Source organism: Homarus americanus, unplaced genomic scaffold, assembly GCF_018991925.1.
Source record: "Homarus americanus isolate GMGI-L3 unplaced genomic scaffold, GMGI_Hamer_2.0 scaffold14402, whole genome shotgun sequence".
NCBI lineage: Eukaryota > Metazoa > Arthropoda > Malacostraca > Decapoda > Nephropidae > Homarus > Homarus americanus.
Genome location: NW_024756348.1, coordinates 63,819 through 90,046, shown reverse-complemented (window position 1 = coordinate 90,046; position 26,228 = coordinate 63,819). Strand labels below are relative to the sequence as shown.

Here is a 26,228-nt window from a genome sequence, read left to right as displayed (position 1 = left end):
CATATCGTCATTACTCTACATAAGAATATGAAAGCAACACTTATTTACTGTTCATATATATTTTAATTAATGTTTCTGAATTTAAAACAAAAATTCTACCCACCAGTGGTGGTAAAGTTGAAAACATAAAGACAGCCAATATTGTTGTGTGCATTTTTACTCGGATGACGAAGTTGCCAAGCCATCAGGTTCAACTCTAGCTAAAGCTGTAGAACATAAGAACTTTTCTGTGTTGTTTTTAGTTTTTATTTAACTTTATCTGAGTTATTTTCGTTGGTGTATTAGGATGTTGCTTTATTACAGGTAGTAATTTGCCCCAAAAAGTAGGGTAAATAAGGCCAAATTTAGCCAAACATCGAAAGTACAGTACCAGACTCAAATTAATTTTCTCCATGGGCAAACTAAAATCGTTCCGGACCACAGAATGCCGGACTAGAGGGGTACAACCTGTAAATGAATATGTGAATATTATCTTCCTACATAATCTATGTAATCAATACAATAAGTTTATAAAAGTGGAACATGATGTCTGTTCTACAGGTGGAGGTAATGACATCAGCAGTTTAATCTTGAGGTACAATTTTCACTGTTTATCAAAATGAATTTATAATACAGTACTTTATGTCAGTATCTCCAGTATGTAATTCTTTCATGTTTACACTGTTCAAATTGAAGGCAAACATTGCTCTGCCACTTCAACCTTTAGTGTGTTATCACAGTCACCATTGGTTACAGCTTTACTTAACCAAATATATAATAAAGAAATCACTACATCAAAATCAAGTACAGTAAGTCAAGATAAATAAATGGATAGCAGTTTACATAGTATATAAGCCAAGAGAAAAATTGTTATCAGTCTATTTGTTTCTTCAGCATCAACATCCTACCTAAGCATGCATTTTATCATTGCCCAAAAAAATTTGTTTGAAAAAAAATGCATTCACAAATACTTTGCATATTTCAGAACATGCAATAAAGTTTCTAAAACATTAATTTAACTTTCTGAAAGATTAACCGAAGATTGTACTACAACTGTTTTCCTGATCTATATTAACAAAATCTTCACTTGAAATTGAGAGCCCAGGTTCAGTTCCCTACTGGAGTGGAGGACTAGGTTCCCTCCCTGTACACTAGCCCTTGCACACTTAGCAATGACAGGACATATTATTGGATGCACTTGTCAAAGGTGAAACAACCCTCTGGTGGGTTAGTATCCTGCTAAGGGATTAGGGTTATGCATTAGCTGTTAATACCATGGATGGTGGGGTCAGTAACAGTCACCTAACATCAAAGCAGGATAAAGACATGAATGAATGAATGAAAAACTGCTTTTGGGAAATAATTTTTACATGCCTATGTAATGAAAATTCGTAAGCAATGAAATTATGACTCTTTTAAGAGTCATTTTCACTAATTTCTCCAGCATTTTTCAGTCAACTTTTTAGTTTTTTTTTTGTACATTCACATGCTTCTCCATGTCAAGATTTACAAACATAAATCATCTAAGTATTTATGTTTCTGTTCTCTACTGATTGTCCTGAATCAAAGCATGAAGTGCCCAACATGGGAAAAATTAAAATGCTTGCTTTGAAGACTCAAGAATTCTTTCAGTAACATAAACATCAACTCACCATCCTTCTTTGCTCCCATTTACCTGAAATCTGAAAGAAGTGAGAAACACAAGTTAAAGATAAAGAATAGTAGCAACTAATAAAAAAATCATAAAATTTTTATCCTTTTTCCAACCTTTAATTCAAAGTACAGTAGTATGGCCTAGGCACACCTCTGTAAATCTATTAATGCCTGTTCTGTTCACTGTCAACATCATAATTTAGAATGTTGTCATATGTGTCATGCAAGAACTGTTATCACAACAAAATAACTACATTTCCATATGGTACAGTAAATTATTCCTTTACCATGCAAGCCTTTTCCACTATGCTGTTGCCTTCTAATCCCTCTAAATCTATGCTTTCCTATTCAGATGATTTTCACCTTTTCAGATGTTCATTCCTCTCACTTACAGCACATCCTTCATTATCTTGGTCTTATCCTCTCCCTCTTATCATTGACCTCTTAATTTTATGTTCTTTTTGCCATTCTTTTATTTTACATTCTCTCAACTAGTCTGGACCAACTTAAAGACACATGATAAATTTTTGGACACATATCCTTATTTCTATAATGTAAGTCTTATTCTTTGCATCCTATTAACCCCACATACTGCTCTCAAACATATAATTTCTGTCACATCTAATTCGCTGCTTCCTCTTACAACCATACAGTACAGTATATTCACATCTTTGCCTCCTTTGATATACAGGAACTGTAGTTTTTCTCTTCAATTGTTTCTCAATGCATCCATTTACTTCTGTCCATCCACTACTCTGCTTTAATTTGTCACTTATTGTTCTATTTGCAAGTAAATCTAATCCCAGATATCTGAAACACTTCACTTTCTTCTATCTCTATTTATGTTAACATTAATTTCTGGGTTTTTCTCTACCTACAGTATTTCCATTACATCAAATTTATTCTTATTTCCTGTACTACTAACTTTCTCTAATGCTTACTTTTCTAAACTCATTCACTAACATTTGTAGCTTTTGTTGAAAATCACCAGCAATGTTATCTGTAAACAGCAGCTGACTTGACTCCCACTTGTAGCTCGAATAATTGCTTACCGAAGTTACACCTCTCTCCACTACTCTTCCTTTTTCACATTACCTGTATTTCAAAGGTCTTTATATCCTTTAAATATATAACTACATCCTCATATAATACTCTTATCTTTTTCCTGATAATTTTTTCTACAGTGTATATATTGCCTCTATTCACATGCCTGTATTTATGAATCACCATCCATCCATCCATCCATCCATCCATTCACTTCTCATAACCCACCTATAAACTTGCTGGATGATGTTACCAGGTTACATGACAGAGCATCCACTGTTGTTCTTGTGATCCTTTGATTTTTGGTGTATGTTGGCTTCCTTCACTGGTGGCAAGTCACCCTCAACTTTTTCAGCTGCTTTCTGTTATCAATTAAATATGGTACAGTACCTCATTATTACAACATGCTGCTAATATCTTATCTACTCCAAGTCACTAATTCAAGCTAAACATGAACCTCAATAATATTTGTTTTCTCTGATAATGCAATGATCTCGGCTCCAATTGAACGCCAAGGTTGGATACCAAATATTAGTTGCGATAGTTTGATTTGCAATAGATCAACATTAATTTTCTGGTAAACTGGGCCTTAAAGGAGGTGGGTGAGGATAATATGTTTTGTCAAACCCCAAAATTATATTTCTAAGCAAAATTGTTGTTTTAGTTACACAATACAGGTGCTCCTCTACTTACGAACGAGTTATGTTCCTGAGGCTTGTTTGTAAGTCCAATTATTTGTAAGTCCAACTTTACTCTTGTAGATACCAAACATATTGTAAAAAATGAAAAGATTATGGATATTTAGTACAGCTATACCCTTTAATATAGCCTTAAAACCTGGCTCACTCTTCTCCTCTTAGGTAATGTTTGTTCTTTCTGGAATTTTCTTCAAAATAATTAAGTCATCCACATTACACACCTGTTCTGGCAGGTAACCCCCTTCAGTGATGATGTTTGTATCTCTGAAAGTTTGTAAGTTGAATGTTCTTAAGTAGAGGAGCACCTTACACCATTACCCCCATTAATGTCATTTCGTTATACTGTATAGTTGAAAAAAATTAAAAATATGTATGAAAATGATAAATGTACGACAATTTAAAAAAAATTGGTATGAAAGTGCTCAGCGCCTGATTGTGATAACAGCAGGCTGTGTAAGCGACCAGAGTGGGCGTCATATTTGTTTGTTATTGTTCAGTGGTTGGTTGATGCTCTTCCAACATTCACTCAAAATCCAATTATAAATTTATTTGAGCCCGAGAACAATTAGATGTGGTAAAGAGATTTGAAGAAGGACAATGAGCTGTGGACATAGCAAGAGCTGTTGGTTTGCAGCATACAACTGTTGGTAACAACAATTTGAGGGAATGCAGAAAATATTGAATCATGTGCTAAAAGTGTTACTCCATTATCTGCTACAAAGTTAACTCATAATAGAAGTGGCATTCAGGAAAATATGGAAAGAATGATGAACATGTGGATCAAGGATCAACATAAACAAAACTTTCCATATTCGTTGCTCTCCTTACAGGTGAAAGCTCTTGACTTTATTTGAATCTTTAAAACAAGAAGAAAGTGATAGTGCTGAAAGTGAAACTTTGTGGCAAGTTGTGGGAAAATTTTTACCAGAAATGTACTCAAGGAACATAACACCCTATTTATATCATTGTCTATGGTAAAATCGTTTTCACTTAACGTCATTTCACTTAGTCGTGGTTTTCAGGAACCTAACAAGGACATTAATGGGGGGATTGGTGTACTGTATATACACGATATGAAGATACCCATTAACTCGCAAGTAGAATTAAAATCCATTTCAACAAAGTGGGTTGGGACTAAATTAATTTTGTAGCTAATAAGATTTTTTTAATGGGTGCTGTGTAGGGGTACCCTTAGAATCTTTATAAAATACACACTCACAAAAGAATAACCTTGTAAAATAAATGTTGACTTTTGCTTTTCCTTCAGTAACGAATATGCGCCATCACATAATGCCTTCACTCATTAAAGGAAATAAAATAATTGAACTTCATCATAATGAGATTACTGGATTATGGAATAAGTCTACAGTTCTATTACAATATCAACTGGACCAACAACTGCAAGGACAATGATAGGAAATCACTGGTGTTAACAAATGGATAAAAGAATTCTGAGCACAAAATATTTACAATAAAACTAATAATTTTACTTACTGGATTAGCACTTGGATCCTCAGAAAGGTTCTTTGTTAAGTCAAATGCACTATAGGTGACTGCTGTCCACAATGGGGCAGCAGGAGGAAGGGTGTAATCATCTGGTGACACTAAACCATAAGTTGCTTTCATTTCCAACTCAGGAGGGTCATATGGAACCTTTTGATGGTAACTGAAAAAAAAAGTTAAATTAATATTTAATTTCTGTGTAAACTGAGAAATTAAAAGATTGTATTTTCTTCCAGAGAATTACTGTACTATTAAACTGAAGAGCTGTTATTTAATCAATCTTTCTTCTTTAAGTTTTTTTCTACTGCGGTACTAAACTCACCTTCCACAACAAGGCTCTAAATATCTATCAGATTTACTACTTGTCATTGAGCATAACCTAGCATCATCAATCAGCTGCTTGTCCATCCCTTAAAACCAAATGACACCAAGCTCTCTGGTCATTCACACACACAACTGCTTCTTGTATGGCCAACCCCTCACTTCTAGTGCATCCTTCACTTCATTATTCCATCTCTTTAGTCTTCCCTGTCCCTCCTTCCATCCACCTCTAAATTACTGTGTACCCTTTTATCAATATTTCAATTTCCATCCTCTCAATAATCCTCCTAAACAAACATGGATATACTGTACAGTCTGAACAATATTGATTTTACTTCCACATCTGCTTATACAGTACAGGTACAGGTACTTGTATTTCATAATGTCTGCAGCATATTCACCCAACATAATGCTCTTGAGCACATAATTTCTGTATTTCCTCATACTGTACATGTATATGATTTTTTTTTCTTGAATGTAGATCCAAAGTTTTGGTGCCCTCCACTATATATAAAAGGATAAATGTGGCCCAGAGCCTACAAAAGGGTGTGTGTGTGTGTGTGTTATTAACGGTTTATTGAAAAAGTCGGCAGCCCGAAGGCTGAAAATATACATTGGAGAAAAATGACTTATTACATACAAAGACAAGGGGTGGGTGGGTCGTTTAACAAAAGCTTTCATTATTGAAAGGAGAAGGAACAATGATTGAACATACAAATTATTATAGTTTACAGTTGATGACGCGGGCTTGGGCTGGTCATGGAGACACCAGGTGGTGTGGTGTTCATGTGGTGTAGTAACTCGTCCTCGGGTGTTGATATGAAGGACCTCACGTGGTCATGGGGATACCAGGTGGTGTGGGTGATGTCATAGTACCTCACCCTGCTGGGTGGTGTTGTGTTATCTCGTAGTCAGGTGCATAGCCGGCCGGCCCTCTGTTGTCAGTTCCCAGGGGTGCTTATCCCACTGGTGGGTCACGGCTCTCACTGGTACTGTCTAGTGCTGAATTCACTGGCTTAAACACTGTTCATCAATGTTCAAAACTGGTCCCACTTCTTTCCAAAACGAAATTGTCACTTTTGATTATGTTTATATCCCGGTGGTGAGGATGGGTCGGGGAGAGGGACTTGGGCAATGGGCCGAACATTGGCCAAGGGGGACCGCTGCTCAGCAGGAGCAGCGCCTGAATAGGTCTCAACCCTACGGTGGTCAAGGATATAGTGTGTGTGTGTTGCTAAGGAATCGGCGTCCCAGCTGGTCTTCTTTACTATGGTGAAACAGGGAGTGTATGCAAATGGTGACTGTATTAAAATTTCATTTGGCTTTTATTTACTGATTTGGCAATACTGTACAGTATTTTTTGCTGATATTATTTTTATTTATTCCTCACATTTCCTGGAGTGAACGTATTAACGGTATTAATCTCGATTTAGTGAACTAACCCAAGCGAAAAATAATGGAAAAAATGCATTCCGCTAAATCGAGAGTTCATTATGTCGAATTCTGTTAAATCGAGAGTACACTGTAATTGCCTCTTTTGATAAGTTTGTCTCGGCAGGGGCGGATCTAGGGGGTCCGGACCCCTCTCCCTGTTCATCAGAAAATGTAAATACTTTTTCTTTAATACAATATTGTGCTCAGGCATTTTTGTAAAGCAAAAAATAATTATTATTGACCTAAGAATATCTCCTAACGTCAAGTGCACATGGTTTCAAAAAGGCCTCAAAATGTCCATAATATTGGTCAGATTTCAATAAAACTTACAAGGATTAGGGATATGAACCAGCAGGGCACTAGAGGAAGATAATATTATTTTATGATACCTGGTGTTTGTGGTCAAGCAAAAGAATCTTTATTCTTTTCTGCTATAACAGACTGGAATTACTAAACTACATCAAAATCAGTTATGGTATTAAACAAATCAAAGTGAAAAAAAAAATAGGTAACAGATGAAGCTATAACATGAGAAGAGAGTGAGTTTCAGTATTATTAAACCACAGAATGTAATACTGCAGTACTGATCCACCAGCCTCGGACAGTTCAAGCATAATGTAATGCTTGTTGAATTCTATCAAATAACCTCTCACTAATACTCCTATAGATATAGTATTACCGATTAATGGTTGCCCCTTATGTTTGCTGATGGCTGGCCCTAGGGCCACCTAGGCGTGAATTTGTTTAAAGCGTAGAAGCTATCGCCAACACAACAACCACACCCTAAGTTAAAAAGTTGCATGACCCAGTGTCAAGAAATAATATGAGAAGACTGGACATCTCACCAACTGCACTGAATAATCATTACCCCAGAACATGATCTGAATATTAACATTCAGGTCCCCAAGTACTGCTGGGTAGACAGAAGCAAATGGCATTAAGAAACTTGCCCATAGTTTCACTCTGCCTGGGAATCAAACCCAGGTTCACCCGCTTGTGAGGCAAGAATGCTTACCATTACAACACAGGTCACCAGGATCCTTTGCTTAGGCTTACTCTTGGTCTCCAATTACTGATATGAGACCAAGCACAAGACAAAGCAAAGGATCCTCTTGGAAGTGCAGGAAGTGCACGGCCTATGTGGACTACTGTATACGGTATGCCTACTTGTCTATTTTCATGAACTGTAAAACTGCAGTTTATAAACATGTTTATCCAATTGTAAACCTGTATTACAATTTCATTGAATAAGTAATATTATTATTATTATTAATGACAAAAGGGCTGAAGGATGTACAATACAGGAAGAGAAGGGGATGGATTTCCTGTGAACAGGAATGTGCATGACTGAGTGGAAAGAATAGTATCGAGAGTTTGGGGAAGTAAAAAGTTGCCAATAGGTGATGCTGACTTACATGAAACACAAGGGGTAAACCAGATTTGGGGGCCTTGCTGTGGAGTGGAAGTACAGTATAGTCTACCATAATTAAAAAAATCGTTTACAAAGCAATTTTGAATGAATAATTAATAGACAAATGTATGTGTGTGTGTGTGTGTGTGTACTGAAAAAATACTTTATCATAGATTTAATAGAAAATACTCACATCATCCCATTTTCTCGTTCACACTTCTCTAGGGTGCGAGCAACTATTGGTGCCAACCGACGGAAGAATTCATGAGTCTCTGGTTTTGCCTGTGTCCCTGGTCCCTTTGTGCGGGCATATTCTTTGCATAGTTCACCAGCCTCCTCATATTCTTAAATGATACAAAAAACTCTTTAAGGAAAATAACATTTCACATAATTTTACTTACACAAATGAAAGATTGAAGCAAGAAATTCCATCTTACAGCCAAGAGGATAGAGTGAAGGACCTGTGAGGTACTTCACTGCTAAAAATCCCAAGGCAAGGCTAGCTAATATCAAGAGGATGTGTAGTGCTTAGTATTGGAGAGCTGAGGTTGCGTGTGTTTGACACACATGACAAGCAAGGCATGGTTTCTTGCTCTTGGTTGTCAGTGGAAACTGGTGAATGAAGTGGTCTATATGTGCTGTCAACATCAGGTCTGGGTTGTTTTCACTGATCCTGGGACCAGTAGGAGCTGCAGCATCACTATCTTGAAAGGTTGACCAACAACATCTAAGACAAAAGTCACTGAGAGCAAGCTTCTCTGCTGTCTGGACCAGGTACAAGTTGTACAGGTGTGGAAATGTGCTCCTCACCCCTGTGGTAACCAGTGTCTCCAAATGGCCAACCTATATGACCCAGTCCTACAGTACTATAACAAACCTATCCACCAATCTCTTCTGTCTTTACACGACCAATACCCATTAATTAAAAAATAGTGATACCTGTACCACTACTGCGACATTGCTGTTTGGAGACATAGGTTACCACAGGGGGTGTAGCAACACATTTCTGCAACTGTACATGTTATAAAATGCAACATCAACAAGATGGAAGAACTACTTGTACCATATGACACTTTTTTGGATGCACTCAGCACAGGATATCTACACGTCTGATTTGTCCACCAATCATACGGTGCTAGGACAATTCGTCGCCAGTCAATTCGTTCCTGGTAAATTTGATACGAATGGTTTACAATTTGAACCTTACCTAACATTCATAGAGTGCTGTATAGGATTGTGCATTGCCTTGTGTTATCTATTTCTGGCTATATTTTGTTGAGTAGTGACCGTGTTATCTTGTGATTATTTCTTGATTGTCCGAGTAAAGAGATATCCTCTATTCCGGTTGTTTGTCACCCTTGGAAATCCCTGGCTTTTGACTCTCATATTTTAAAGATCCTGAATAGGTTGGCCAGGACTGGTGTGACTGACGACGAATTGACCGGCGACGAATTGACCGGACGCCCAATTATGAATTCACATTGTAATCCTTGATTGCAGTCTGCTTCCAAATTTTCTTTTGTATCATGTGGTCAAATTTGTCAGTTTTCACTACTGTATGTTCCCCTGGTGTACGGTGGACAAAAAGTGGACATCCTTCTTCTTGTGCCAATTCAAGCACAGGGTGTCCTTGAGGTGTATGACTTTGCAAGCATCTCGGAGAATGGCTGTAATTTTGGTATGTTTTTCTGGTTGATCTTGGTCCGTCCCACACACACACTTGTGTTGTGGTTTAGCAGAAAATGACACAAATCTGGACTTGTATACCAATTATTGGTAAACAAGATGTGGCCTAGGTCCAGATGTGATACCATCAACTTCCAATATGTGCAAGAATCTCAACATAAGGATGAATATGGTGCAACACACAAACTTGGTGATTACTAGCATTGAGATAAGGGAGCCCCTGGTACAGTACAACTTGATGTTTGACTTCTTGCACAGGGACATGAGCAAAAGCCAAGCCAAAAAGATATATTGTACAGTTCCCTAGCGTTGGTATCTTTCCACTGATGCATCGATGAGTGTGGGGTGATGGTCAATTTGGTGATCACTTGTGTGAGGAAACAGTTGTTCTCTGTTGCAATGGAGTACATGAGATAATTGATGAAGAAGACTGGGAGAAAAATATTTCTTCCAATTCAACATGGAGTCCTGCACAGTCCTGGATTTTGCCCAAGAGTCAAAATGCACTGACCTAGACAACAATACACTGTCAGACCGTGCACCATTGGAGGATGGCCAGGAACCTAACTTATATTTATCATATTGTATTCATCAGACTTGAAGATTCAATAAGGGTGAAACTCATGTTATATAAATTGAAATGTGTTCCCTAATTCGTGAATTCTATATGTGAGAATTTCCATAAATGGGATGTGTTAAAACCAAGTGATACTTATATTTATGTCTAAAAAAAACAGTGCTTGTGTCAGTGCTAATAATGCTTCAAAAGGAAGGTGGTGTAATTTATGACTTTTATTTCTTAAACCAAATGCATACTTACCAAAACAACCGCAACTAATATATCAAACAGTACATTATTTACATATCAAATGGAAACAAAATACATAAACTCTTACTCTTCTTAGCTTCCTGCAGTGACCGGATGGCTTCCCCACATTTGTCTTGATTTAGCATATTCTGTCCCGCATAATTGTGAGCCTGTAGAGAAATAGTAGCATTAATAAAATTATTCCTATTTTAACATTTTTCTTTGATGAATACACCAAAGAACTTTAATTATCTGTAATTAAATACGATATATATCTACAACAGTATAATTCTTACATAGGCAGCATATAAGGATGCTTTCAAACGGAAGTATTTTATCCAATGGCCAAACTTCTTTTCTTCCAAGGAGGTGATCGCATCTGCAGCTGTTGTGAACATTTTGGAAGTCTCGTTTGCAAGAGCAGATACGAGTCCAGGATTGTGCTTCAATTCTATGGCTCTGGCAATTGTTACTGAAAGTATTCACATTATCAATAAGCCATCACAAACACCTGTTGAAGACATACATTACACTTGTTGACAAGGGTTCGGTAACATGGATCAAACACGCTGCACTTTATTAATTTTGGGGTGCTGATTTCAAATATGGCAATAAAAGAGTCAGTCACGTAACATTTTTATGATATACTGTATACGTATATGTAGTGTAGGAATATAAGATACATACTTGTGTTGGTAGGGATATATTAAATGCAAGGTTAGCATTACTGAACAGCAAGTGGGAGGAAATGCTGTCCCTAACCTCACTTTACAGTAAGCAGGATTCCCTCTGTGTATGTATTGATGTAGATGGACTGATGTCAGAGTTGGGAGAAAAACATGATCCAAAAAAATGGCAGCTTTTCATAGATTCCTCCAAGTTTAGTTTGAAAGCAGGATTGTTGCATAATGGGAACCAGAAGCCCTCAGTTCCAGTAGCGCATTCTGTAGGTTTGAAGGAAACGTATGATAGTATGGAGAAAATACTGACCGCTAGTAAATACAAGGGGTATAGATGGTAGATCTGCCACGATTTGAAGGTTATAGCCCTTCTACTCGGCCTTCAAGGAGGGTTCACGAAATATTGCTGTTTTCCGTGTTTATGGGACAGTAGAGCAACAGAAAAACAATACAACACAAAAGGACTGGCCAAGAGAGAAGAGTTTGTTCCAGGAAAAGGCAACGTTAAATACTCCCTTGGTAGACCCAAACGATGTACTTCTACTTCCTTTACACATCAAGCTGGGACTAATGAAGAATTTTGTGAAGGCTATGGACAAACAAGGTGATGGGTTTGTGTACCTGAGGGGAAAATTCCCAAAGGTCAGTGATGCGAAAGTCAGAGAGGGTATATTTGTTGGCCCACAAATAAGAAAGTTACTTCGTTGATTGCGACTTTGAAAACAAACTGAATGAAAATGATCTAGCTGCACGGAAATCCCACATCTGTAGTCAAGGGGTTTCTTGGAAACAAGAAGGAAGAAAACTACAGTATTGCCAAATTGTAGAGGAACTCGTAAAAAAAATACAAAAAACTTGGGATGCAGGAAGTCCCTGAAAGTCCACCTCCTAAACTCGCACTTGAACTTTTTTCCTGAAAATCTGGGGGCGGTGAGTGATGAACAGGGAGAGCGATTTCATCAGGACATTAGACGTATGGAGGAAAGGTACCAGGGTAGATGGGATCCTGCCATAATTGGGGACTTTTGCTGTTTTTTACAATCAGAGGACAATACAACACATAAAAGGATGAGATAAAATAACAAATGCCCATGCAGAGCTAATTTAATACTTTTTGTGTCTTCTTATGATTACAGTATTTTCATTCTTTATTGAATTTTAGTGTGATGACGTGGAAAAAAGTAACAGGAAAAATAGTACTGTACTGTACAGTATTTTCAGTTTTTGTAATATTTAATATTTTATATAATAAATAAACTGTATGTGCCAGAGAATTTTTATTTCCAGATTTGAAATCAGCACCTCAAAATTACCAAATGGAAGCTGCTCTGAACCATGTTACGGAATTTTGTTTTAAATTTGTTGCCTAGTGTTATTATTCATCTGTTGGGAATCAATTCTAATTAGTCATCAAACAAAAATATCAATGACTATACTTTTTACACACTAAACTGGCCTGAAAGTCATGCCCCTCTTCTATACTAATAACAGATTGGTTCATAGAAAATTCAAACTAAATATGTTCACAATTGGTAAGCAGACCTGTTAGTGTACTATCTAAAATAATGCTAACTATCTTGACTAAGAAAATGCAAATCATTTCAAGGCATTAGCACTTCAGAAAGGATGTTAGAAATTTTTTTATATATATTATAAATAATCGATATAAATACGCGCTTATATACCGTGAAGTCCGAAGGGAGGTAAAACACTCAGGGGAACCAATCAGCTATTTGTAGCTATAGATGAGGGGCGGACCTTATGGGCCAGATTAGCATGGACGTAATATAGTACACAAATATAACATATGGCTAGACAGACATTCTCAAAAGCTGGTGATCTGTCAGTTTTAATCAAAGGTAGTGTTACAATAAGCTCTGGAAACCATTTGCAGCTATAGTTTTTTCTTAGATTTTGAATTTCCATTCTTTGTATCTGGAGACACCATTATAACCATACAAACATCATCCAACTCAGTTACTTAGACATGAGTTTTATAACACTAGTAATGGATACCCACACACACACACACACAACAGATCATCAAAAACCTCACCTTCCTGAGCCTCAGCTGTGGCCTGGTTGAGGTAAGCTGTGTGGACCCTGGGGTCACTGTCACTCCCTGCTGGCGGGGTTTCTAATAGTTTGTTCACCCATTCCTCTTGAACATATTTCAGTAAGCCAGCTCCACGACGCAGACTACGATGTACTATCTTGGCTTCATCCATGTTTACACTTAATATGGAGAGAGAGAAAAAATAAACAAAAAGATGGTTGTTATATTGCTTTGATGAAGAGTGTAGAAAAAAATATTCAGAAAATTGTGAAAGAAAATTTTAGGTTTTAAAAGAAACCAGCAATTATTAAGTACAGGTAGTACAGTAGTCTGAATAGAAGAGAATGGAAATTGGTTGACAAAGGTTTTATGATGAACATTATTGGTAATTGAAATAAATTTACTAGGATCAGAAAACTGGAGCTGGGTATGAATACTCGTCTACATGTTAATCATAAAAGAAGCCTTCATGGGATCGGTCAGTGTTTTTTTTTCCCCATTACTTTTGTATGGGTGAAAAGCTTATGGATTAATAGAAGATAAGATATGGAATGAAGATGTAAGAATACGGGTGAAGTCAAGAATTAAGTCACATGACTGATATACAGTACAGTATACCGAGGTACTACAGACAATGTAGCTTGTGATACATGGTACTGTAGTGTAGTTGCTGATGACCAAAAAGGAAAACTGTATGATTCTTTGACAGATTCAGTCAATGTTCTTCAAACTTTAGGAATAAATCTATGCAGTGCTGTACACACCATGTCCTGAGGAGGATTATGTATGGAAAAGGAAGAATGACTGAAGACACAAGTCAAAGTGATGTGTAAAAATGGTGAATACTGTAGTCATGAACATTCAACCAATGTAACTCTGATTGCACTTTTGCCACCATCGTGAACAGAAGACAAATACCGTGGATATTTATGTTTCCTGTGAACTTTATATACTTTTTCTACCTCATTACACTAAGAATACCTGTATAATGATTGTCAGAAATTTAAACTGAAATATATTTGATATTGTTACTCTTACTTGTATTCACTACATATGAAAAAAAAAAATATCATCATGCCTGACAATTAACATCACATTTTGCCCATAAAATAGTCTTATACACACTGTATACTGTACTGTACAGCTCGTCCCCGACTTACGACGGGGTTAGGGACCCAAATCCAGGTCGTAAGTTGAAAATGCTTAAATAATATACAGTACAGTATAGAAAATCTAAAATTGGTGTCTCTTTTTTTCTTCTCAGCACCACAAAACTTTCACTTTTAAGCTTGCCAGCCATTTTAAAGTGAATTACAAACGAAAATTTTGTCCGTACACAGTGCAATCACTGATGTTGGGACTCGAAAATACGTAATTTGACAAAATTTTTGTACGACTGAGCGGTCGTATGTCCGGGTGGTCGTAAGTCGGGTAGGTCGTAAGCCGGGGAAGAGCTGTATATGGAGCAGCTGCCACTTTGTAATAACATGCTACATTTCCCCACTATCACAAGTACAGTACCTTGTACTGTACTGCCTTATCCACAATTAAAGAGTACAATGATGGATGACATTACATATGCATCTTGCACACACCCATATTTACATGAAACACCCACTAGAAACTTTATCAGAGAAGATAATGTACAAAGCAATGAAAAAAAAGTTGACCAAGACCTGATCAACAGCTACAGTAGTGTGGACTAGTCAAAATCTTCTTTCAGTCAGTCAATCAGGATCATTATTTACAAAGCTGGATGACACAGCTAAAAACTCACTCATCCTGAGCTGAGATCTTGAAGGCGTGCTTCATGTACCAGAAGGCAGCATTCTGAAGAACCGATACTAACTCGAACACAGCATCAAAGTGACCCCTGCAAATTAATATAATAGTGTCATTAAGATTTGGGATATCACATGTAAAACACATTTTCTTTGAAACAACTAAAATATCCAGGTCCCTGGACAATGTCCAAGGGTCATTTTTGTGAATTTAAATTATTTTACAGTGAAGCTTTCTTATTTAAAAATTACCTACAATCTTTAATTGAGTTGAAATTCGAGATTAAATGAAGAATTAATAAATATATGAACTGTACTCATGAAATTTATTAATTGTTGTTATTGTTCAGACAATTTTCTGTAACTCAGATACATCAAGATTGAACAAAGAAGGAAATATAATAATTACAGGTACTCATTTAATAAGTATCACATCCTCTTTTTTTTTACAGTGCAATAGACTGCATGAAAAATATACATACAGTACTGTACTACATTTAATACAGTGTACTGTTTAATATCAAAAGCAATTATGAAAATAAAACCATTCACTATATATTCAACAGTGTTTAATATTGCACTGTCATCATATACCCCAGTAGTGAATTAGAGAGTTGTGTGCAAATTTAAAAAAATATTTCAACATACTCTGGTGTGTTTCCTAGCATGGACTGAGTCCAACGAAAACGAATGGAATGCCGCAGCTTGCTCCACCCTGAGCTCTGATCCTCTGGTACTTCTATAAGGCCACGCAACAGAGACAGATATAATGTGAGTGCTGGTTCCACAACATCAATTTCATGATTAGCATCAGGTAGCAGTTGAAGAAGTCTTAATCTTGATTGTCGCAGGTCACTGGAATGACAAAGACAGGAATAACAACATTGCACATCATTTTACTTATATTCAAACAAAAAACTCCTTCTGGTGTTACACAAAAATGTTTTTAACTTTATCTCTAAGTACTGTAGTACCCACTGATTTTTTTTTTTGAGGGGGGGGGAATACAGCAATGTAGCTCAAGGTCAATCTCCTGTACACCTCTGCTGATAAATATAAAGTGGACTTGGCACTACCAATTTTTCTGACTGGATTAAAATAAAAATGACAATGGAATTTGTAAACATCGACCATCAAAGCCTGGAGACAAAAAACTGCCATAACTCACACAGGTAAAGGCATGAAAAAGGAAAAAATATCCTCAGACTTCACTTGGTAAATTTTCCCAAGTATTAGAAATATAACACACACATCAGTAAAGTCAAATATCCAAATGAGGCAAAGCTTGTGCCTGATAGTGAGTACTGTGCACTTAACTTATAAAGCTAATGGAAAGTTTACTTTAGTATGGCATTAAAATTTTGTTCTGCAATCTCAAAAGAAACTTAAGCCTGTTTTCTTCACACCATTCAGGTCTTCCCAAACATTTTATAGACACTTGCTCCTCCTTAAATAGCTACTAAAATGGATGTGTTAAGGCATTTTGAAGGGGGAAATGAGCTGTAAATATTATTAGTTTGAGGAGGAAGTTATAGAGTGATTATAGGAGAATGATGATATATTGACAGCCTATTTGTAAACTTAATAACATTGCAAGTGTCTATGATATCTGCCCTATTATGTCTTGTCTTAAGAGTTGTTAGTCCTAAAAACTTCAGTCTTCTTAGATAAGTGAGATAACATAGTTCAAGAACCATCTCAGTAGCTCTTTGTTGCACCTTTTCTAGGGATATAATGTCTTTCTGGATGTAAGGTTTCCATGCCTGTATACAGTACCTAAATCTCAGTGTTTTTTTTTCCATTGCTGTTACCACTTGTTGTACTGTGAACAAGTTATGGTGGCTCCTCTGATAGGTCCTGCCTCATGGAAAAGCATGTTGAGGATGAAAACATTGAAAACCGAAAGTAGGAAAGTTTCGATTCCTCCACCCATGTCCCTATTCATGAGGTAAAAAAAAAAATTCTCCTTTTGAAAATTCCCTTGTGTAGCTTTTTCCCAAGAGTCTGAAATCTAATGTACCTGTAATTCCTTATACAAAAAAATCAGAAAGAATTAAGATTCTGTGCCAGTAATAACACTAAATGGCGTTTAATACTTGATGAGAATGGTCTGACCTTAATATCAGCTTGAGGAAATTTCTATATAGAAGATAAAAACCCTCTTACCTTAAGAAACCGACAAAAAAGTGCAGGAAGTATTAATTTTGCATAATTAAATTTTTACAATTTCTTAAGGTTTCTGTCTGGAGAAAAGGGCTCTTTCTGCCATGTTTATGCTCTGTAATTGAGCAAACCCAATTTAACTTACAATACTACAGTCATCTGTTTTATTCATGAAAAACAATATAAAAAGCCTTTTTTGTAAAAAGAACCCTTCCTACAGTCTAAACATGACGAGCATGGTAAAATCGTGTTTGGCTGTTGGTATTATTGTATTTTACTTTTGGACATAGCGTCCCCGAAAGTTATGAACTACTAAAACATTTAGATCTTGCTATTCTGAGCATTTTGAACCCCATATATACATGGTGGAAATGGATCATAGCGACACAATTGAATTTAAAGGATTTTAAGTAGTTTTCAGTCTTCGTCTGTGAGATATCTGCGCATCAAGCATGCGCAATGTTGATTGACGTCAACCAGTCGTGACCAATGAGGTATCGATATCACGCAAATTTTTTTTGACCGATCACATTTTAATTTTTTTTAAAGAAAGCAGCCTGGGTACGATTTTAATTTCATTGACCAGTCTCACAATTGCCTTGGTGGAGATTTGTTGTCATTTGTGCTCCTATGATTATTTTAAGTTTATTGCTGAGTTTTATGAGAAAGCTGATCATTTTATCCAATTCTTACATATCCCTGGTCTTTCCACTTCTAACTAAGGTATTGTACTTTCGGACATGACGTGCCCCAAAGTTTTTAACTTCTGAAACATTTTGGTTAGTTTAAGCTAGGACGTCTGGGGGCGGAGCCCTCGGTAGGGGTCAGATTAGGCCTACCGGGGGCCTGGGGGCAGAGCCCCCTGCTAGGAGTTAGGTTAGGTTTTGTTAGGTCATATGACTCGTTTTCGCTTTCTCCCCCACCCAAAACCCCCGATTTCCGAGGTTCTCCCCCATTATTGTTAAGTGGGGAGGGAGGGACTAGCAATTTCCGCCAAAAGTGAAGGTCAGATTCGTTTAAAACACGCCAAAATACATTGTCTTAAGGTAAAAATTTACAGGCTGTCTTTATCATCTTATTTCGTATGTAAAGTTATATTAGTAATAGTACATAAAATGCATTACTCGCACAGTTTTTGACATTCTCTGATAAGAAAATTTTTATCTTCTTTGGAGAAATTTCCTCAAGGTGGTACTAAGACCGAACTAATCTCGTCAAGTATTACCTTCACATCAAAACCACACACAGAAAGGTAAATATTTCCTAGTGTGCCTTCCATGGACCTCATACATACTTAGCATTCCTCACTAAACATTGGTTGGAAAAAAAATTTCCCAGTGAAATTTATTTAATTCCATTTATTGCTTCGAAATTTAAGTACAGGTACAATAATATAAGAGAACATTCATATTATTGAGTTAACGATGACTCATTGTCACTGGTTTTGACGTAGCTAAACCCCATAGAGATTGTCAAGGGAACTTTTTCACTTCAACAATGACTCAAAGTTACACTACGATTATTTATTAAAGTGAGCTTTATATCCTTACCTGCATATCTTTAGAGCCTGACTGTCAGATGCTACCATTTTTAGGTCAAATTTGGCCTCAGCCGTAGCTTTAAGAGGATTCCTGTGAAACCAATGTGCCATGTTTGTTTACGTCTGCGTGAGTCAGAGCTGCCAACTGTTCCGAGCTTCCCTTCACCTGCAGCACCCAGCTTTAACACTGTAATGTATCATCTAATATCAAACAGTGTTGATGTATTATTTGTTTCAAGAAATCAACTTTATGTTTTTTTCTATTAGATAGTAGAAAAAATATAGCAGTATTGTGTTACATTCTATTATTGTAAAATTGGGATCTCTATTTCTAAAGTTTATCTTGTTTTAGTTTTATGGTTTCGAGGCAACTAAACAAAACGATTTATTTTTAAACTTTGTATCATGTAATATCTATTGTAATATTCAGTGATACGTAAAGTGTAGCACATGCAAGCGATATTCCACTTCAATCCCCGGAATAGGGCAACGTATTCCCCCGTCGCACTGCTGATACACTAATTTATTTTTATCTGCACTACATATGCCTCATTAAGATACAATCTCTTGGGAGCAGTTTTGTGTATTATTGACTTTGGTAGCTGGAGGTCACGAGAAGCACTACAAATATCTTTACTTAGAGCTGCGTTGACTGTTTCTTAGACAACAGCACACCGGCTTCTGAAATGCCAAGGGAGTTCATTTCCAAGCCTGTCATCACGTTTCCTATCATCAGAAACTTATCAAACCAATTGCTAACGCTGGGTTGAGAGAGGGGTCCTTGCCATGTTGACGTCGGTAATTCCGTTGAAAATGTCAGCTTGACACTTATTTCGACACCGCTCAGATGATGCATTGAGCTTTCTCTTACGTTATTACCATTTTTATTTAGCTTGTTCTGTGTTGAGGGGTTTTCACCACGGTCATCTTGGGAGTGCCCTAGCTCTCGATGAATAGCAAGGAGTCACTCAGATTGAGAATTGCTAAACAAAAAAAAACATTATGGTTAAGCAACAACATGGATAAGCCCGAATCATTCTATTTCTTTTAGGTTGGTTGAAATAAAATATATCCTGTCTGCATGGCGAGGCACTCTAGAACGATCTTGTGCTGAGATGCTGTCATATTATGGTGGATGAAAATGGTTGAAGTAAGTCTTGTGGAACACAAAGAAGATATATTCCAATGTCTTCAAGATTTTATTTCCGATCAGTGGTGAAGAGGTTAAGAGAGAAAAGATTGGCATGAGCAGCAACGCCCCAAACAGGTAATCAGCACTCGAGTAGAGGTGACTAAAATGACTGAAAACAGGTTAAATTTATGCTTTTTTTGCAGACATTTTTATGTTCAGCAAACCATCGTCTTATATCCTGCCAGGGATCGGTGGGACACTTTGCTAACATATAAAAAAAAATTGTTTCATTTAAAGTCATCCCTCATAAACCGGTTACCATAAACAGTGTCATGGGTTGCGTTAGGCTTACCCACGCAACCAACTCCAAAGTTTGTTTTACTAGAGATAAGACACCCGGCGAGGCATAACTGGGACATGTATTTTCCATTAGTGTATGTTAGCCAGCCTTTAGGGGGGTGGGCAGTGAAACAGTGTTGTACTGTTCATCGCTTCACACCCAAAAACCTCATTTTAAGTAGTATCCCCTGCGCCATGGGTTAGTTAAGACGTCTCCATTCTCTCCCTCCTGAAGGGAGCGGGACACCACACCACACAGAGTCCTCCACCGCCACTCCGCCCTGTGGACCGTCATCGACACGAGATTAAGTGTATTAACCTAGGTTGTTATCCCCGTGGAAATATCACGTGTGGATGCCTGGTTGCAACAAGAGCAATCCAGGCTGGCCTATCAAACCTACAGTAAATGGTTAATTAATTCACGCTTACAGAGTTCTCCTGCACGACACCCGTCTACAGTGACCGTGATCGACACGAGACCAAGTGTGTTAACCTAGGTTTGTTATCCCCGTGGAAATATCACGTGTGGAAGCCTGGGTGTAACAAAAGCAATCCAGGCTGGTCTATTGCACCTAAATGGTTAATTCAAGTCACGCTTACCAGTTCTCCTTGCCGCGACAACCGTCTACAGTGACTGTCAGTGATGCGAGACTATGTGTGGTAACCCAAGAGTACTTTTTGTTGTTATGGCCCGTGGAAAGAAGTTCTTGTGCGGAAGCCTGGTTGCAACAAAAGCAATCCAGGCTGGTAGTAAATGTATCACTTGAAGAATTCAGGCTCTGTTAAGTCATACCTACAGTAGAGTAATCACACGTGTTCCCAAGTTGATAATTCCCTCTTTTAGAAGAATAATTTTATTACAGCGTGAACGTGAGTGACTCGTATATCCATGCAAATTGTAAATCATTGTATGGAAGCTTGACAAATAAATGTAAGTGCAATTATCTGCCCGTATCTGTGATCCTATCTTATTATTACTAAAGATAATGACTGATTGGTTATGACAAAGTATAACCAAAAACTTAGATGGATGTTGGAAATTAATGGAATTCATTAAATCATCATTTATCAAGTATAAATCATGGAATGTCGAGTGGTGGAGTGAACTTCTACGTAGATACGCCATAATCTCCTGTAAGTAACCAGTGTGAAGGTATCGAACTCTACGGTAAGAAATAAGAAATACGACATATTATTATCTTTATATAATATAATCTACTCCTACTACCACCGATCTACTCAAAACCATGACAAACAGTCATAAAATACTTTGACAGACGGCTTGTCATGTATCAAGAAAGTTATGGTGATAATAGTCTTTGGATAGTCAGGTGTTGAAGATTTTGTAGGGGTATCGAGATATTAATGTTGTCTAGCACTCAGGATGGAAGGAAACTCTAATGTGGTTTTCTTGTATAATATAAGTTATATGATAGACAGTCTGGTGCTGGAGGTGCTTGTTCAGGAAGATGGGCAGAATGAGAGTTGGTTGGTGAGGAAGCTCAGAGAAGGACAGCTGGTGGGTCGCCATGCTCGCTGGCAGGAGCGAGGGCCGCCAGGCAGGCGAGGAGGAACGAAGGCAGCCAGGCAGCGGTGGAGGAGGAGGTGTTGCTTGTTCATAGAAGAATGGTCAGAATGAATCTCAATGGAGAGACAGAGCTTATATACCCAGCAGCCGCTATGAGTCATGTTGGGAAAACCCAGAAAGTCGCCGGTGACTAGTTCCGCTGCTAAGATACGGTAATATCTGGTTGGTTGCTAGGGAGGATGGTAGCAGGTGGTGACGCCGCTACGCAGTTTGTAGGGGAGACGTCCACTACAATTTCATCTGAAGGGCCGATGGGTGGGCGGGTGCGGCTAGTGCTGTTGTTGTTGATTATTTGAACAGTTCATAATGTCTTTCAGGTAATGAGGTCTTTACGGAAACGAGTTTTTCTTCAGGTTGTATTTGTTGTGGCCGTTGCAAGGATGTGGCGTCAAGTAAACATGATTTTGTCGATGTTGCAGCAGATGTGATTTCCGTATGTAAACATAAAGAAATGCGTGAAAGTGAATTTAAAGCATGTTATTGCTGATGCAGAGAAGGAGAAGGAAATTAAAACTCCAGTGGATATAAATTAACACATTTAATGCAATGGGGATGATTAATAGGAGTGTTAACGACATGAAACACTTCTCTCGTGTTACCTGGACCTCACACCTTATGCTTATACTGAGGGCGTCGATCATGAGGTCAAGTATATATGGATATTTTTGGCAGTATGTCTGAGTGCACCTTGAAAACTCGCGGCTCAACGCAGCTTACTTAGCTTATTAGTTAATTGAGCCATTGAGTGCGACAATATACGACACAGTGAGTACACTGTTCAGGGGCTCCTTCACAACGACAGTGAAAACGCATGAGTGTACTTATGTGGTCTCGACAAGGGCAGAGAACGTCGCATTTTTTCACCCTTTAATATTTCATTCGCTCATGCGTATTCGTGCACGTCCCTCCCCCTTCCCTTTGGACTCAGGTGAATGGAGACGGCATCGTCAACACTTCTTCAACCGGTCCACTGCTGCTTGTGTTTTGATATTACAACTGATACATAGAACCGACTTCTCTCATGGATATGACGGAATACTATTTTTATGCAATGTATCAAGGAATGATTACATGGACAAACTTACGAATCAATTGAGAGAAAAGTATGAGTTTTTGTGCGACGGTAACTCCTTGAGAAGGTAAAACATGACAGTAACTGGGTAGAAATGAGGTGCTGGCGGCCGGGTGTGCATGAGTGATCTAGCGATGTGTGGCAACTCTGGGTGGCAGAGGGTCGGGGTCGTGGCTGTTCAATGTGGCGGTGCACATGATAACCCCGCGGTGTTCCTGCTGGTGAGTGACTCCCACCCACCCTCCTCCCCAGTGACCTCTCACTGTTCTTACAGTAGTCCTTCAGGACTGAACAGTCGTCTTGATAAACAGTACTTGAAGCCTATAAAACATGATTTGGTGATGTGTACCGCGTGTGTGTTTTTAATTTCGTTGACTTGTAGGTTTGAGAGGATGACAAGTATAATGAAGACGGACTCCTCGATGACAGCGTGCTGTGGTGTACGTTGGCGGCCAACTCATAGTGCAACGGTAGTTATTCATAAATAACAGTGTGACAGACACAACAATGAAAACTTTATGCAGTGTTGGTATTTTGTTGATGAAAATAATGTCTTGCTTCTTCCTGACACGACATCTTGTGTTAATAATATTACTCAGAACTAAGAACCGGATACAGACTAATGAATAACGGTTATTATGCAGCAGTAGTCTTATTATGACAATCTCTTGGTAAACAGTATCTGACAAAACAAATCAGCATCAAGATAGAAACAGTTTAGCCCGCTATGGTGTCGGCGTTGACAAGATGATCTTAGAGAACAGATATACTGTAAATTACCTTCTTGTGATGTATAATACATGCGTTCGTGTGGTCACATGCGTGTGTTGCCGCCACGATCGACAAGTTGTCAAGCGCCGATGTTGGCTGCCACCACCACCATCACCAAAAACACTGCCACTTAACCAACCATCACCTCGAAATATTAACAACTCTGTTAACAACTGTTTGTATATACTGTATTTGAGGCGTTTGTAAACCCTTCCAATTTAATCAGTAACGTAATTTTATGCAGGGACGATGAAACTAAAACCCAAGAGTTAGTTTGGGTGTTTTTAAGGTATCTGGCAAAAGAATAGATTATTTGATATATTATTGATGTGATACTCACGAACACTTAAACCTTCCTCACGTCGAGTTAGTTTGTATTAAGCTATCTAAATAATATATGGTACATGTAGCCCAGACTAGAAATAAAGGAGGGAAATCCGCATTTAGTGTGGAGTGCCTCAGATACTGTAGCCAGTGGGGATCAGTTCCTGGAAGACTGATAATAGACCCCCAAACGCTGCCTCAACATCGAATATGCTCTGCTCGCCGTCCAATTCTGAAGAAATATTAGTCATATTGATGTTATTCCAAATTATTTATGACCCGAGTAAGAAAGGGCAAATGTAGGTTAGGAGTATTGACCGCTGCTATTAATATTCAGTACTAGACTCCCGCGGCCACCGGATCATATAGTAGTGTTTAGTAATTAATTATAGATATTGACACTTGATCCTAATTTAGTTTAGGTTATGCTGAAAGATGGAGGGAAGCGTGTTCGTGTGGAGGATTCCGTCACGTGGCCACTAAATGCGAGGCCTAACACGGGAAGATCAAGTGAGATACTATGATAGTTAAAAGTTATGTTCAAAGGGATTTTTTATTCAGTTTAGCTAAGTGTAGAGTGATGAAGAGAGTATATTGTTGGTTTAGAATAGTTCACTTCCTCTTCATGTACTCTTTCTCTTCCGTTTCTTCATTTGTTTCTATATCTCTTCTTCCTCTACTTCTTCTCCTCCCTTCCTCTGTTTCACCTCCTCCCCACCGTTTCTCCACCTCCCCCTCCCCTGTTTCTCCACGTCCTCCTCTTCCTATGTTTCTCTACCAATTTCTCCCTTCTGCTTCTCCACCTTCTCTTCCTCTGCTTCTCAACATTCTCCTCTCCCTTTGCTTCTCCACCTCTTCCCCTGCCTCTAAGTGCTACTTGCAGTTACCATAATGTGTCCTTGTGTTGTAAACATGGGCGGTAATATCTCTGTTCTTTGTTTAGTCTTTTGCGGTGTCTTCCTCTCGCCTGACGTCTTTGCATTACGAGACTCGGCAGAAAGTATAAAATGTTGGCTTTTGTGAGCTCGTCCATCCTCGATCTGGCATCTACTGTATGCCCGTTAAGGCACGTCTTAGAGCCTGGACACCCTCACTATACTTTCATCCGTATAATATAACTATTCCAAGGATAATCTACAGTTTATGACATACGTATGATATATAAGGGAGAGGGGTGGACGTCCAGGAAGAAGCAGCGTGCGTGAATGAGAGAGGTGAGTATTGCGTCGAGGGATTACTTAGGGAAGGACGTGCCACTGATGTTTTTTGTGTTAATTAAGTAATAGGAGTAAACCACATCTGGGGTCTAGTGTGGCGGAGAATACCTTAGTAAAACACATCTTTTACAGCGTTAAATATTAATAAATTATAACCGAGTGAAAACAAAGGTGCAAGTATCTCTCTCTCTCTCTCTCTCTCTCTCTCTCTCTCTCTCTCTCTCTCTCTCTCTCTCTCTCTTTGTGTATGTGTGTGAGAACATTTGCTCTTTGTTTCCGATCACTCTGCATTAAGCGAGAAAAACCTTGAAAGAGTAATATCTAATATATATATGTGTGTATGTACTTTACATTAGATGGTATTAGGTCCACTATATAAATCTCGTTAATGTCCAGTAGGAATGGACTCCCAGTATGACGTTTTTGACTGTGTAACATGCTAGGACGCTGAAGGGATTCTGTCAGGGGGTCCAAAGTTACCAGGACATTGATTATTAGGTCCATATATGCTCTGTACACGTCTTCTTTACACACACGGCCCTGACAGTCCCCCTTGGTGTACACAGCGAGGGTAATGTAACAGTGGTGACTACAGTTAGTACATTAGCTATATCTGGTTAATGAAGAGCTTCAAAGTCTCATAACACCGTTGTATTTTGAAACGCTGTACTCACACACACACACACACACACACCTTCCTCTACACCCAAGGAACACCCGTATACCCACACACCCGCTACACTAGGTGAAGGTCACCCAGTGTGAAGGAGTATATTGATTCACCTCACCCCACCCCCCCCCTCCCCTGTATATTGATTTGTTTCCCCCCACTGGTTTAATAGTGCATTATTATCTCATCTATCTGTCTGTCTCTCTCTTTCTCGTATTTTTCTTTTCCTCCTTCTCTTCCTCCTTCCCTCTCTCTCGCCTTCTTTCTCTCTCTCCATTTCTCCCTTCCTCTAATTTTTTCCCTCTTCTCATTCTCTCCTTCCTTCCATCCCCACTCTTTTCCTTACCTCCCTCTCCTG

The 26,228-nt window shown here is 38.2% G+C and overlaps 2 protein-coding genes across 2 annotated transcripts in view; one reads left to right on the top strand and one right to left on the bottom strand.

The window, feature by feature from the left end:
* Positions 1 to 1,438: 1,438 nt before the first annotated feature.
* LOC121856762 (BRO1 domain-containing protein BROX-like) lies at positions 1,439 to 18,913 on the bottom strand. The gene is made up of 10 exons (XM_042352452.1): positions 18,768 to 18,913; positions 15,703 to 15,909; positions 15,051 to 15,146; positions 13,274 to 13,452; positions 10,834 to 11,009; positions 10,626 to 10,707; positions 8,237 to 8,387; positions 4,869 to 5,040; positions 2,905 to 3,038; positions 1,439 to 1,661 (listed from the first exon to the last, which is right to left on the bottom strand). The coding sequence occupies exons 1-9, from the start codon at positions 18,866 to 18,868 to the stop codon at positions 2,934 to 2,936; spliced, it is 1,269 nt and encodes a 422-aa protein (XP_042208386.1). The 5' UTR covers positions 18,869 to 18,913; the 3' UTR covers positions 1,439 to 1,661; positions 2,905 to 2,933.
* A 4,115-nt stretch (positions 18,914 to 23,028) lies between these two features.
* The window catches only part of LOC121856763 (uncharacterized protein C12orf56-like), a 66,798-nt gene continuing 63,598 nt past the window's right edge, over positions 23,029 to 26,228 (top strand). The window contains exon 1 of the mRNA XM_042352453.1: positions 23,029 to 23,109. The gene's annotated coding sequence lies outside the window, so the exon portion shown is untranslated. The remainder of the gene's footprint in view (positions 23,110 to 26,228) is intronic.